We start from the raw sequence: 12976 nt of genomic DNA on the forward strand, positions 1-12976 counted from the left end.
TTCTGTCGATGATGTTTCCAATTTTCCACGCGCACAAATTTTGTAACAGCTGTAACACATTCAGGGACTGTATCCGTATCTGCAAATCGCGTCGGCCATTTCTTTCAAACGCAACATTTCAGGCTCACAAATCTGAACAGATAAAGCATACCTATATCTATAAAACTGTGTGGGAATTGTAGGAATACATATAAAGGCGGGAAAATTTGTTTCAACCGGGCGCCCTCGTATTCTTATTGTAACTATGCCACGGAACTGGCGAGGGTGTTTATTCATTTTCTTCTTTTTTCAAGCACGAACCAATTAAAGCGTTTAGAATGCGCCCATTTCTTTACGCGACTATTTGGAACGACAGAAATCAGTAAAAGAAACTGCACCTGAGGCCTCGAAAACAGTTTGGACTTGTGTCATAGAGGTTTGAGCCCCCTACAGAAGCTGCGTAAGCTAAGATTAAACGTCGCAGATGGCGGAAATTTGTCTGCACTGTTGGTTTGGTGGCTACGAGAATCTAAACAATTTCTCAGCAGTCGATAGTAATTAGCGCCTGAAATAAATAGTGTAATCACCAACTAAACACCAGGAAGTGAACATCAAGTTTCGTGCTTTACGAACACTTCAAAGCAAACAAGAATTCCGCAAGAAAAGAGCACGCGATGATCAAAAGTTGCGAAACACTGTTCTGTGTTGGATGGAGGGCTGAGTAAAATTAAACAGGAGCGCTGGCACTAACAGTGTAGGGAACTACAGAAAAGCAGAAACAGTGTACGCAAATGCTCGTTGGGCTACACGCACTAGTTTTGTGTGCATGTCCCCAGCTAAGCACAATAAGAATATAAGGGGGAAAATTTTGTTCCTAACACCATTGCCGTTGCAAGAAAAGAAAACAAAATTCAGAAGGGGCGCACGCAGTAATTCTCCAGAAAAACACCGGCTGTCACGCCTGAGTAATTTCGGCAAGAACGTTCAAACATGGGACGTTGAAAATGTGAAAAAGAAAAGACATCGATGAATATAAAAGTTATATACATTGAATCAGCTCCCAAAAAGTAATGGACTGTAGCTAATAGATGCAGCGACTGAAATCAGCCCACCAAGAACTGTAAAAACGTCCGCCGGCCAATATTTAATTTAACTCATTTAACTCGTTTTGATCAAGCGAAGTTTGCTAAGAGGTATCATGGTACAATTAGGAAGCGTCACTGTCATAGTATATAGCTACACGTACCGATTCGAGCTATAGGTGCACAGAGGATGATTAAATTAAGCTGTTGACTGCAAATGTTGCTTTCCGTAGAAGTGTTTGGGTGCAAATGCAGCAGTTAGCCCAAACGCAGATTCCCGCAGACGTTTCGCGTGGGCGGAAGTTGAGTGGCGTCTGCTCGGATTAGTCAGTACGATTATTTTAGCCCCGCGGGCTCACTTCCAAGTCACCCACTCGGGCGTGAGCTGGCCCAGCCAAGCGTCCACCGGCAGCCGCACAGCGCGCCGTGGAAGTGTACTTGCGTGCTCGTCCAAGGCTTCCTCGTGTTTGTAAAGTGCTGACGAGTACCTCACGCCATCTCCGAATGTCAGCACTGTGGAAGGCAGCAACTGTAATTCTCTCATTTGCATTACACACCGAGAAATGACATTAGTCCTAACGCCGGCGCAAACCGAAATCGTCGACTTTGAAGTGAAACAAATTCGACAGGGAGCCACAGTGATATCATATTTTTTAAATTATTTTACATTCCATATGAGCACTATGGACATATACATTCCAAAGGGCTATGAAGGGTACTGTTCGCGCTTTGGCTAAATAGGACCAATAAGCTCTTCTTCCTTTACTGCTTCCGCTTTGGCCCAATAAGACCAAGAAACTCTTCTTCCTTTGACGGTTCATTACTCGAGAATATTATTTAGGCTATATAAGATAGAGGAACACTGAGCCTAGCTTAGCTGATCCGTTTCTTTCTCGCTTCTTGAACACATAAACCGCGTCAGAGCCATAATAAAACCTGAGTGGGCTAAACGTAACGTAATCGCCTTCAAATTAAGCCACACTGTCCACACTCAAGTTTCGGCTAAAGGAATGCTAAACCAAAAGGAAACGGTTGAATGTCTATATCGTATTTCGGTATATAATGCATCTTACCCTTCGTACTTTCATAGACACGTAAAAATCATAAGGATAGGACTAGAAAAGACTCTAAAAAAAAGACAATTTCAGTTGTTCATTCGCAACAGTTTTGCATACACAACGTGCTCTGGGACAGTGCTGCAAGCACAGAATGCAAGTGCAATGCCACGAAATGCCCCTTCAAAAAGCGATCGCATGCTCTTGGCTTGCGAGCCGTATACGGAGGCGCTGCGTAAATGGCGCTAATGCTTTGCCATCCTAGCCCTTTATTCGCGATGTATTCTTTACAGCTAATTAATTTCTTTTCCGGTGCCTGTCTTTTATGTGGCCAGTGTGTAACTTCCAGTTGGCACATAGCTGAGCTAAAATGCCTTTTGCGTTCCTTTTACAAGCCGGATTAAAAGAATACAAGAGCAGGGTTATATATCATGCCACAAACTGGTCTGTTGTGTGGCGTTTAACTCATTTACAGCGTCGTAAGGTATGCTGTATGCCAGTTTCGGTCGACGGATTGCAGAACAGCAGTAGCGTCGCCGGGACGTTTTCTTCTTGGGTGCACGTCACGTTGACTTTCTCGATCGAGCTCTAGCCTCACGTGCGAGGCTTTTTTATCATTTTCCTCTCAAGAAGCCCCTCAGCAAACTAAAACTAACGCGTAACTGTGAATTTACCGCCTGCACGCTACGTTTGTCCAGAGAATTCTAGTCGTGCATCAACACAAGGCCGCGGACCTGCAGCCAAGGGCGAAGGGAAAACAGCAGTGCAAGACTTCATTGTAGTATTACCTTGAGACAGTTATGTTGCTTGATGAAGCAGAATACATTCATGAACGATCACATTCAACCGCTCATTCTTACCAGCTGACAAACAAATTGAAACCTGATGTCGTTCTATTTGTCTTAGTTCATCGTAGTCAGCAGAAGGCGGGTAAGCTGCCTTCAAAATATGAGAATGGCGCACCTTGCGTTTCGTTTCCCTCGAAACAGGGCAGCCGCCACCGAGAACGAACCCGCGAATCAACCGGCTTAATAAGCGACCGCCCTAACCACTGGCCACAGCGGCATGGCTATATATAATGATGCGATTTGCAACCTTAACTCTTTCCGTGTACCACCTACGAGTTACATTTATGAATGAAGCAAACAGCAAAATCATGGGCGCGAAATTAGTTGAGAAGTGATTAATTAAATATGCAACTCACATGCAAAAAATGCAAACAAAACAGACATGTTTACAGGAAAACCTAAATATACGAAAGGGTGTCCACGTTCATAGCTATCTTTCAAGTAAGTTTCATCGGTGTGAAAAAATTGGTGCACTTTCCACGACCGCTCCAATTAGGGGTCATATGGCTGCACTGTCACTGCGAGAAGCAGTCATGTGAGGATGTAAAACAGAGGTAGGCTTGGAAGGTATTGGACATAAGAGTTTTTCTGAGTTCTCTTTCTTTCTCTAAAATCAGAACCTGCAATTTGTCTTTTATAAATGTCGAAAGACATGGAACGAATCGCATTGCTGCGCGTGAATTCCGCTACACACATTACATGACTAAATCCCCTGAGTGACTCCCCTCCCACCCAGGATACAGTTAGAACTAATTCACTTCTGCGCTGTTTTTTTTTTTTTTCTTTTGCCATGCATGCAAGCGATTGTATGACCTGCAGCAGAAATCTTGCACACACCTGACAGACGGCTGCTGCTGCGCTTCTCAAGGTGCCAAGAAAAAATATCTGGCACTGCGTGAGGTGCTCGAGAGAAACTAGGGTGGAGCGCGCATAGTGGAGTAATTCAAAGTTACCACCTGCATCGGCAGGCCGCTTACGCAGGTTCATCGGTAGCTCACACCTTACTGATAGCTCTAAGATAACTACGTGCTGACTGTTAGTGATTGATTCGTTTTCACAGCCTGGTTATAAGGTTGCAGGTCTGTCTGTTTCGCACGTGGCACAGTATGTGAGAGCCAATAATGGAGCCATGCACTACCCTTACGATATTCTCTCTTGATTTCCTGGCAGCCAGTCATCATACAACGCGAACAGACTACGACAAAAATACGCCCTGAAAAAATCGATTGCCAATCTATATACGGCCAAAGCTTACTCCGGAGATTGTCTGCTAGTTCCACATCGCGTAGGGAGAGCCGTGGTCGAAAAGCGAGACGAGTAGCAGTGGGGCAGGAGGAGGATAAAAGAGATGGCGCTACTTTTAGAACACTGAGTGGTTTTGAAAACCGGGCTCGGTGGCGGCACCTAGCGGTGGCGTCTTGAACCAACGCCGAAACCGGCGCTAATGACTCTTGTCTCTTCTGGCATTGAAATAATTATAATATTACGTACGCAACGCAAGCAAGCGCAGTTTGTTTTCTGAATTTTGCTGGAATTTGGTCGCAAATTTATCTCCATTCGATAGAGGGAAAAGTGGTACTGCAATATTTTATGGAGAGGCCCAGATAGAATGCCACGAAGGTGTGGTTTACTTTTCGGCTGTTAAAGAGTTCAGCTTGGATTAAATCGCAACAAAATTACCCTTCTCAAAGCAAACCTCGAAGAAGTGATCTAAATTATCCCACGCGATCTAAACGGTGAACTTTCACTCGAATTTACACATTCAAGATTATTTGGCCTGCGCGTAGAGGAGAGCATCGTTACATCGAAACATCACATTTCTGAATTACAATGGTGGATGAAGTGGTCTGTAAAAAACTCGTATAGGGACAGGGTGCCCGTTCTATAGCCTACTGTCGCCTCAGCGGAACAGCGCCGCCCGTGGCAAAAGGCTCATCAACGGAATGCCGAGGTAGCGGAGCGGCGCAGCCGGTTGCTTTCGGTGAGGCGCACTCGAACATGGCTCTACCCTTCGTTCTGCGGTGCAACTTTCGAAGATTAAGTAATCGCAATGAGCTTTGAACCTGCAAAATTGAAGAGGCATCCTCGGCCGGGAGTGCATGTTTTCGAAACCGCCGGTCGTGTGGTATTTCTCGCACGTACTCAGAAATGCCGCGCGCGCGACTTCGCAATGCGCGAGCAACGCCGTCTTTAGACGCTTATGAAGACGATTTCAACACGACCTGAGGCTGCACTGCAACTCATCTAGTTTTCAATATTGCCGTCAGAAGATCGAATACCGTCAGGTCGTGTAGCGGAGACGCCGTAGTATAGTGGTAGTTGTAACAGTCTGGAGTTCTTCATGAAAACAGGGATGCCGCTGTAACTGCTATTTGCGATGATGGCGCAAAATATGTTAAACACAGCCATAGCTCCTTGCTGGCCTTACATGCTGAGCCGTTTGCAACGACCAGCAAAAGAAGCAAGTCAAAACGGCTTCATACACAGGCCGATTGAGTGGCCACTAATGCGCTTGCGGCGAGGAAAAGTTCGGCTGCTCCCACCACGGATTGCCGTGATGACCTTATAGCACCCTGTGATTTGGCACTTGGATCAAATGGTTCAGAAGGAAATGATAGCCGGTGATTTTCCAGCTTCAGCCTTGAAACGCGGGCTGGAAACGTAAAATAAACAAACAAGGAAGAAGTGGAATTACCTTTGTATTAGGAAATGCGGAGAAACAAATTTACTGGACTCCCTGCCTATTTATGCTAGCGTGACACACTAAGCCCAACAACTACTACCCAACTTCATCAGCTGTATTGCCAATACGACCTCAGCATCATCTTTATACACAAAATATGACGTTGTGGTTGAACACGTCGGGGCTGTTACGAATATGTGACTTCGGAAACGCGTTCTCTCCCTCGACATGATCGCGGAGGTCGTCAAAAGAAATGATAATTTTTCTTCTCTCAGCGAAAGTATGTTCGGACACCTGCTATGATCTATGCAGTCTTAAGATTATTTCACTTTTCATCGTCTAGGCCTTCTTCCCGTGCAGGAACTTCACCCCGATTGGCAGCCCCTACATAGATAATTTGAAGGCAGTTCAGTGCCCAATTCAGTGCCCAAATTGTAAAATGCAATCGCATAACTATGGAGAGCGTGATATGTAGTGAGATGGACATTCGGTAGTACTTGCGAGCGGGCTAGTTGGCTATACAAGATACAAGGTGTCGTATACAATATCCCCTTGACATGTGGGAAGGCCTACGTGGGGCAAACAGGCCGATGCATCAATGAGAGGCTAAGAGAGCATAGAAATTTGTGTGGCGCGTTGACTACTCCAGGAAACCTAGCGACCCAATGCTCCCGATGTAAAACGGATGACAATCAACATGACTTGAGGAGCACGGATTGTGTACCAAGGTTCACTGAAACCAAGGTGCTGGCAAGCGCAAAAGACAGATTTAAAAGAGAGATTATTGAAGCCTTCAAGATGATTTCGGGAGAAGAAGGGGAATGCATGAGTGTTCCGTCGGTGGCGCTCAACAGCAAGGAGGTTATACTTCTCCGTTTGGACAATTTGACAAGACGTTTGGACAATGTGACCAAAAGTTAGACCTAATTTGTCATTATTTTCATTTTATTTTCGTTTGTTTCTGAATCTTTTGTTTACTTTTTCTTTATATCTCAACCCCACGTTTTGTGTGACGCTTTCTTCTTCTTCGTACCCCAAAAAACTGACAGTTGGTAGCGAGCGCATCACCTGCGTTAACGTCCTGGTTCAATTCTCTTGTGTATGTATTGTTTTTTGTTTTTGTTTTTTTTTTTGTGTATAACCATGCAGCGCCGGAGGTCTTCAGAGATGGACACTCATACCACAAACAGTTTGTTCTACTGCTCATAGACTCCCCGCGATGGCTCGCTCGCTAAGGTTTTCTGCTTTCTCAGCGCACCACGATTTTGCGGGTCCCTTAACCGATCGCGATAGTTGCATTTCGATGGAATGTGAGGTAAGACGCCTGTGTAGTTAGTTTTCTATATGAATCCGGGACGATCGATAATGATTTACAGCCTAATGTATAACATTTCACTCGTAAAGTGCAACTCGTATGAGAGCAGTTAAATTTGTTTTACAGTGTTAATGACGTGATCAATTTCACGGACGTAAAATGGCCTAATCTTACTGCGTCCTAATCAATAAATCTCGCGTTATCTGAAGGGCAAATGAAAAACACCGTAATTAGTTCAAACATCGTTGCGCTTATGAAAAACAGACGTAGAACGATACGAGACGGAGCGCAACCGTTATTAGGCAGGCCAGGAAATGGGCGCCGCTGAGAAAATGCGTAGAACTGTTCAAGACAAACGCAATCGCGACATGAACAACAGAGAAATATTTGCTACTCGAGAAGAAATGCGCGCGGGTCTGTTACTTCCAAACAACATTCTGCGGGCTTTCGAAACAAAAATAAACTGCGTTATTACTCGTCTTCATTAACTAAAATTTCGTTTTTCTTCCCCAATCTCGTTTTATATGACGGTGATAGCAGCATTTGCGAACATATAATGTTGAATGTTGAAGCTCCACACTGAACGAATGCGAACGGTCTCAACGCGGATTCTCAGAGCGTTGGCATTTGTCGACGAGCGAAGAGAGCAATAAGGACAAGACGTTATTCATGTCCTCTATCTGATTTTTGTGTTAAAAGATAAGTAAATGCCCTACAAATAACCGCATGAAAGATATGCGTGTGTACAAACATTATTTGTGCCAATCACTGAAGACCGTATCACGGCTCGAACGACGATAATGGCAGCCTTTTCCTTTTCCGTATCGGCATTTTCTTGTACACAGGAGGGAAAATGCTTAGTTTTTAAATTTGGCTATTTTATTCCTCGGATTTCCGATTGTCGATAAAATGATGACTGCAAATAACTGGAGCGTGACTTCTGCTACCAGGCTCCCATGCGTCATCCCTTAGGAACAGAAAGCACAAAGCTTCCCAAAGATGTTGGCGCCAGATTTCCTTAGCCCTAAGCAGTTGCTCTCGCTTTTTGTGCGCTATCATCCCTATGTAACGGTATAGGTGACAGTTAGCTTGCGTGCTTCAAACACAAAGTGGCACTTTTCTTCCTGTTAAACCTAATTGCTCTTATCCCACTCAAGGCATCGGGATAAGCCATTCTTCAACTTCATGTTTGCATTTACATCTTCAATGAATTTAGTTGTTTTCTTCTTGGATGAAAGAAGGCCTGTAATGCACCCAGAACGGTCATTGCTACTACAGAAAAGGTTTCTTCGGCCCACATGAGAGACGTTTTGGTTTACTGTCACTAGGCGACGCCATTTTGTGCTACATTTATTGGGCACTGCGCTAACCACGAAAATTTGTCGTTGTCTAAACACTCGTCACTGATCAGTTAGTGCACCCGTTACGTGCAGAAAGCTCATGCGGACGTATTACTAACATTTTCTAATATTTTGCAGACCCCCCCCCCCCCCCCCCCGGCAGCTAGGAAACTTCATTGTTTCGAAATTTACAACGTCTTGCACAAGCTGCAAAGTATTTTGACGTAACCTCCAAAATACTTCAGTTGCGCGCTGGCCAGAGCAGGTAGGCGAAACACAGGGCATTGATTTACAGCCAGGCCGGTTTCCTTTCGACTACCATCGAAATGGGAGGCGAAATAATTCGTTCCCCCTGTTGCTTCAGGACACGCTCTATAACGCAGTGCATGCGAGGCGATTAAGAGAAGCTGATATAAATCACCGCTAATCCTCCTTTGTATACCATGGAGAGAGTTTCCTCTACAGATGAAGTTCATAAGACATTTATAAATGTTCAGATAATAAATTGGTATGACTGTGGAACATAGCAAAGGACGTAGCTACTCTTTTTCTTTTCTTGAGATATTGCTGCAAGGTAATTTTCCCCTTTTAATTTAGCTCGACTCATTTTGCTTTTACCTTTTGCCAAACTCCCGGTTCCTTTTTAAACAACAGAGTTGTTTTTATGTTCCCATCGCATAACATAATCATCACAGCTTCCCTTATTTCGGTACTGTTCACTTCATTCCCACAAAGGTGATTGTTTTTAACTCACTTTTCTTGTGACCATATTACTCAGGGTCCCCGTTTTCACGCGCCTGTAAACTGGACTCCTTCAAACACGAGAAACATTTTCTTCCATGCAGTCGTCTTCTCTTTACGACTTGATTTCCGCTGTTCGCGTGTATGGTGCTCGGTAACGGTGCATCTAAGGATTGTAAACAGTTTAGATGGCAGAATGTCGCCAGTTTGTGGCTATATGCCTTATTCTCAAGACGTCACAGGCAACGGACGGCGAACTAGCATTCTGAGGCCGAGAAATAAGCATGCGCTGATAGCATGGTTATTCCAGTCGTGCTGAGGCAGCCATGTGTATTTTACCTTTCTTTTATTAGTAACTCATAGTGCCATTGATATATACTGTCGCCGCGCGATAAGTGGACGTCAAAACGCTGCATGCTCGCGTTTATGGTATAGTTAATGCATAAAGGTGCATTTGTACCAGTATGCCAGAAGCAAAATGACCTCAGACGGAAACGCCTGAGAAATGTGCGCCTTACAGAGCACTAATGGATGATATATTTCTGTAGTAATTTCAGCTAAAACTCTCTTTTAGTTTAATTAGAGGGTTTCAAGAAAAAGCACGAACAGCGCTGCATAAATTTGCACCGATGCAAGTGCGAAATAAGCTCATCGGATGGGACCAACGCACTACCGCTTTCTAGTGTCCATCCCGCAGGAAGAACTCTGAATTCGAGAAGGAACCAAGGGCAGAGGCAAATTGAAACGAGGAAGAAACAGTTTAATAACTTTCACTCTCCTTTTAATACATTGCTGCCCAGCATACGCCGCCTCTGCAGTCAGGCTGCCGTAGACGCCTCCCCATAATGCGGCCTATCCACATGATTTCTGGAATCAGTGTACAATCGACATGTACTATATTTGGCTCTGTAAGCTAATATTTGGGCTAGGTGGCTTTGTCGTGTTAGTCACGACATGGTAACATTTTTCTCTATTTTCGGTATTTCCTATAATGCCGATAATCTCTTATTCTTCTTGTTTTTACGTTACAGTTACTTTGAACAGATTTACTTAACGCTATTGATTGATTGATTGATTGATTGATTGATTGATTGATTGATTGATTGATTGATTGATTGATTGATTGATTGATTGATTGATTGATTGATTGATTGATTGATTGATTGATTGAAACTGTCAAATTCTAAAGTTAAAGCTCAGCTACTTTGGTCATCTGATGAGAAGAGAGGAGTCGCTGGAGAAAGATTTGATGTTGGGAAAGGTTGAGGGTCGCCGGAGAAGGGGTAGGCAGCGAACGCGATGGTTAGATGGCATTCTCGAGGCATTGCAGATGAAGCTATGTGATGTTAAGAAGATAGTGAGAGACCGGAAAGCGTGGCGTGACATGGTCCATAGGGTCACGAAGAGTCGGACACGACTGAACGCCTGAACTGAACTGAATTTCCACCGATTTAGGAGGCCCCCTACTCCCCGCTCCCGGCAGGCAGGACTGAGGAAGGGGGCTAGAACCTCCGCGACTAAGGACTTGCGAATATACATTGGTTATTCGCGGCCCAACCGCCAGGCGGACGGCTTTTTGCTGGTCAGCGGGGACGTCACTTCGCAGTAGGGTTACCCAGGATTCTCTACTTTTAATGTTGTCCCTAGCGCCCGAAGACTTAGGGCATTCCCAAAGTATATGGAGGGTCCTCCTCGCTTCGCAGGCTTTACATTTATCATTTTTTCTCTCTATCCTTAACGCTAACCATACAGATGACGTCCTGTAAATGTCCTTCAGTCATTGGGAAGATGGATTTTTAATACAGTTTGTCTTTGTTTCTATAAAGCGCTACGCGTTTGCAGGTGGTTCGTAGTTGATCAGCACCACAATCAGCGAGGATACTCACTCCACAGGCTAGTGCAGATCACTACCCGTCCTCCTTTGGCGCGGCGTACCATCGGCAGGAATGCGCGCACGCTGCGGGCTACACCCACCGCGTTCACCTCCATCATGCGGCTCAGCGGTTCGAGAGAGCCCCACTCCAGCTCCGAGGCACAGATGACGCCAGCGTTGGCCACCATGGCCCACAGCTGGGGCACCTCCCCGACACCATCATCCTCCGGTTGCGCAATGCCGTTCTCGTGCTGCTGTGCTGGAGCGCCTGCATCAGAAGGTGCGAAGGGATTGCCTGACCAGTCGCCCAGTCAGAGTCTCCTCCCTACGTGATCTTCAGTGAAGGCCCTTGATCCCTCAACGTTTCGTAACCTGTTTACTTTGTAGAGGGAACACAGTCATGATGAGCAATTGTAAATGGCCTCAGCTACAGTATCACATGAATCTTGAGCAGCGCTGTAGTTGAGCGGGTTCACTTTGTTCTTTCCTTTGTTCTTTCAGCTTTCTCGATAAACTTGTGACAGGAATTGTGAAATTAGAGTCCTCAACATAAGGCGCTGCCTGAAGCTGTGAAAAGAACAAAATGTTGTCCGGACTACGCATTTATTACTACAAGATTGCTTAAACGTGGAAACTGTAGTGTATACGTCGGCCTCAAAACGTCCGCACACGTTTTTCCGTCAGCTTCACAGTGAAATTCGATCTGGATACAGTCAATGATTTTGAGATGGAACTAGTTCTTAACGCGGCATACACAATTAGCACATGGCAATATATTGTCTGGCCACCGTTGTAAACAATTCTTCATTGTTATCAAATTTAGGAATGCAGCAGAACGACACTAAACCAGTGAACCCGCAACACCAGACAATTGTGGTTTGGTTTGGTTTGTGGAGTTTAACGTCCCAAAGCAACTCAGACTATGAGAGCCGCCGTAGTGGAGGACTCCGGAAATTTCGACCACCTGGGGTTCTTTAACGTGCACTGACATCGCACAGTATACACACTCTTTAAACCTCTACGCAGTGTAGTAGGAACGCTGTGGCCGTACCTTCGCTGGTCAGAATCTTGGTGACCTGTTTCACGGCGTCTTGCACCTGGCTGTCACTGGTGACGTCCATGGGCGCCAGCACGTGGACGCTGCCCTTGCCTTCCCCAACCTCGGACGCGAGGGCTCGCAATCTATTGGCCCCCTGGCTGTCAGGCATGAGGCAGCCGGCGAACACCCGCACGCCACGGTTGTGAAGACGCACCGCCAGCTCCAGGCCGAAGCCGCTGTCGCATCCTGTGGGGGTCCAGAAAATGTTATCACAGATTGTAAGGTACGGTGCGGTATGACACTGTCTGATACAAACAAAAGCATTATAAACAAGAACGCGCAAGACCATGGCTATTGTTGGTGGCAGTCGAGCCCTTGCAGACGTCCTGAAAACAGGAAGCACGCCACAGGAGCGAAGATGCGTGCGTGTAATTCTCGTAAAAGCAAGAATTTCAAAAAACGTTGCTCATATTAAAAGCGGAAACGCATCCAACGAGCACACATGCTGTGCGCAGCGGTCACAACAAGCTCCGAAATCACAGCAGGGCGTGCGTCCGACGTTTAGAACAGCCGTAAGCGCGCGATCGCCTTGCGTCACCATGGGCTCACAGAACCTTCCAAACAATCAGTGCCCAGATATGCCACCTGCCATCTACCACCTGACAAAGTCATGCCCGTGATCATTCACCCACAACGTTAACTCTGATGCTGGAGCCTCTAGAGAAAGTAGGCCTAGCGCCGTTGTGGTAATTTCATAGGCACCGAACGAAAGCGACTTCTTGAAGATCGGAACGATGTGCGACAACAATGCTTGTTTTATATACCCATGTCACCTGTTATACTTGAAGAATTTGATTCTAATCACTGTTTCCATAGTGATCCTGACGCCCCGACTGGGTACGATCAGAAGCACGGTATTTGTTTTTATACTGTAAAAGTATAGTTCATGAAACGAGGGGATTCATAACAACAATATGGCAATGTACAGTGGAGCGTATAAGGACAGTCTCAGAGGCAGTTG

The 12976-nt window shown here is 45.5% G+C and overlaps 1 protein-coding gene across 1 annotated transcript in view; it reads right to left on the minus strand.

The window, feature by feature from the left end:
* Positions 1-12976, minus strand: part of LOC146189460 (D-beta-hydroxybutyrate dehydrogenase, mitochondrial-like) — a 45992-nt gene that overhangs the window by 3733 nt on the left and 29283 nt on the right. The window contains exons 2-3 of the mRNA XM_084603268.1: positions 11968-12201; positions 10930-11184 (exon numbers count right to left, since the gene is read on the minus strand). Of these exons, the coding sequence (XP_084459394.1) occupies positions 10930-11184; positions 11968-12201 (489 nt within the window). The remainder of the gene's footprint in view (positions 1-10929; positions 11185-11967; positions 12202-12976) is intronic.

The sequence above is a fragment of the Amblyomma maculatum genome, chromosome 5 (assembly GCF_055883805.1).
Source record: "Amblyomma maculatum isolate TAMU_Amacu chromosome 5, ASM5588380v1, whole genome shotgun sequence".
NCBI lineage: Eukaryota > Metazoa > Arthropoda > Arachnida > Ixodida > Ixodidae > Amblyomma > Amblyomma maculatum.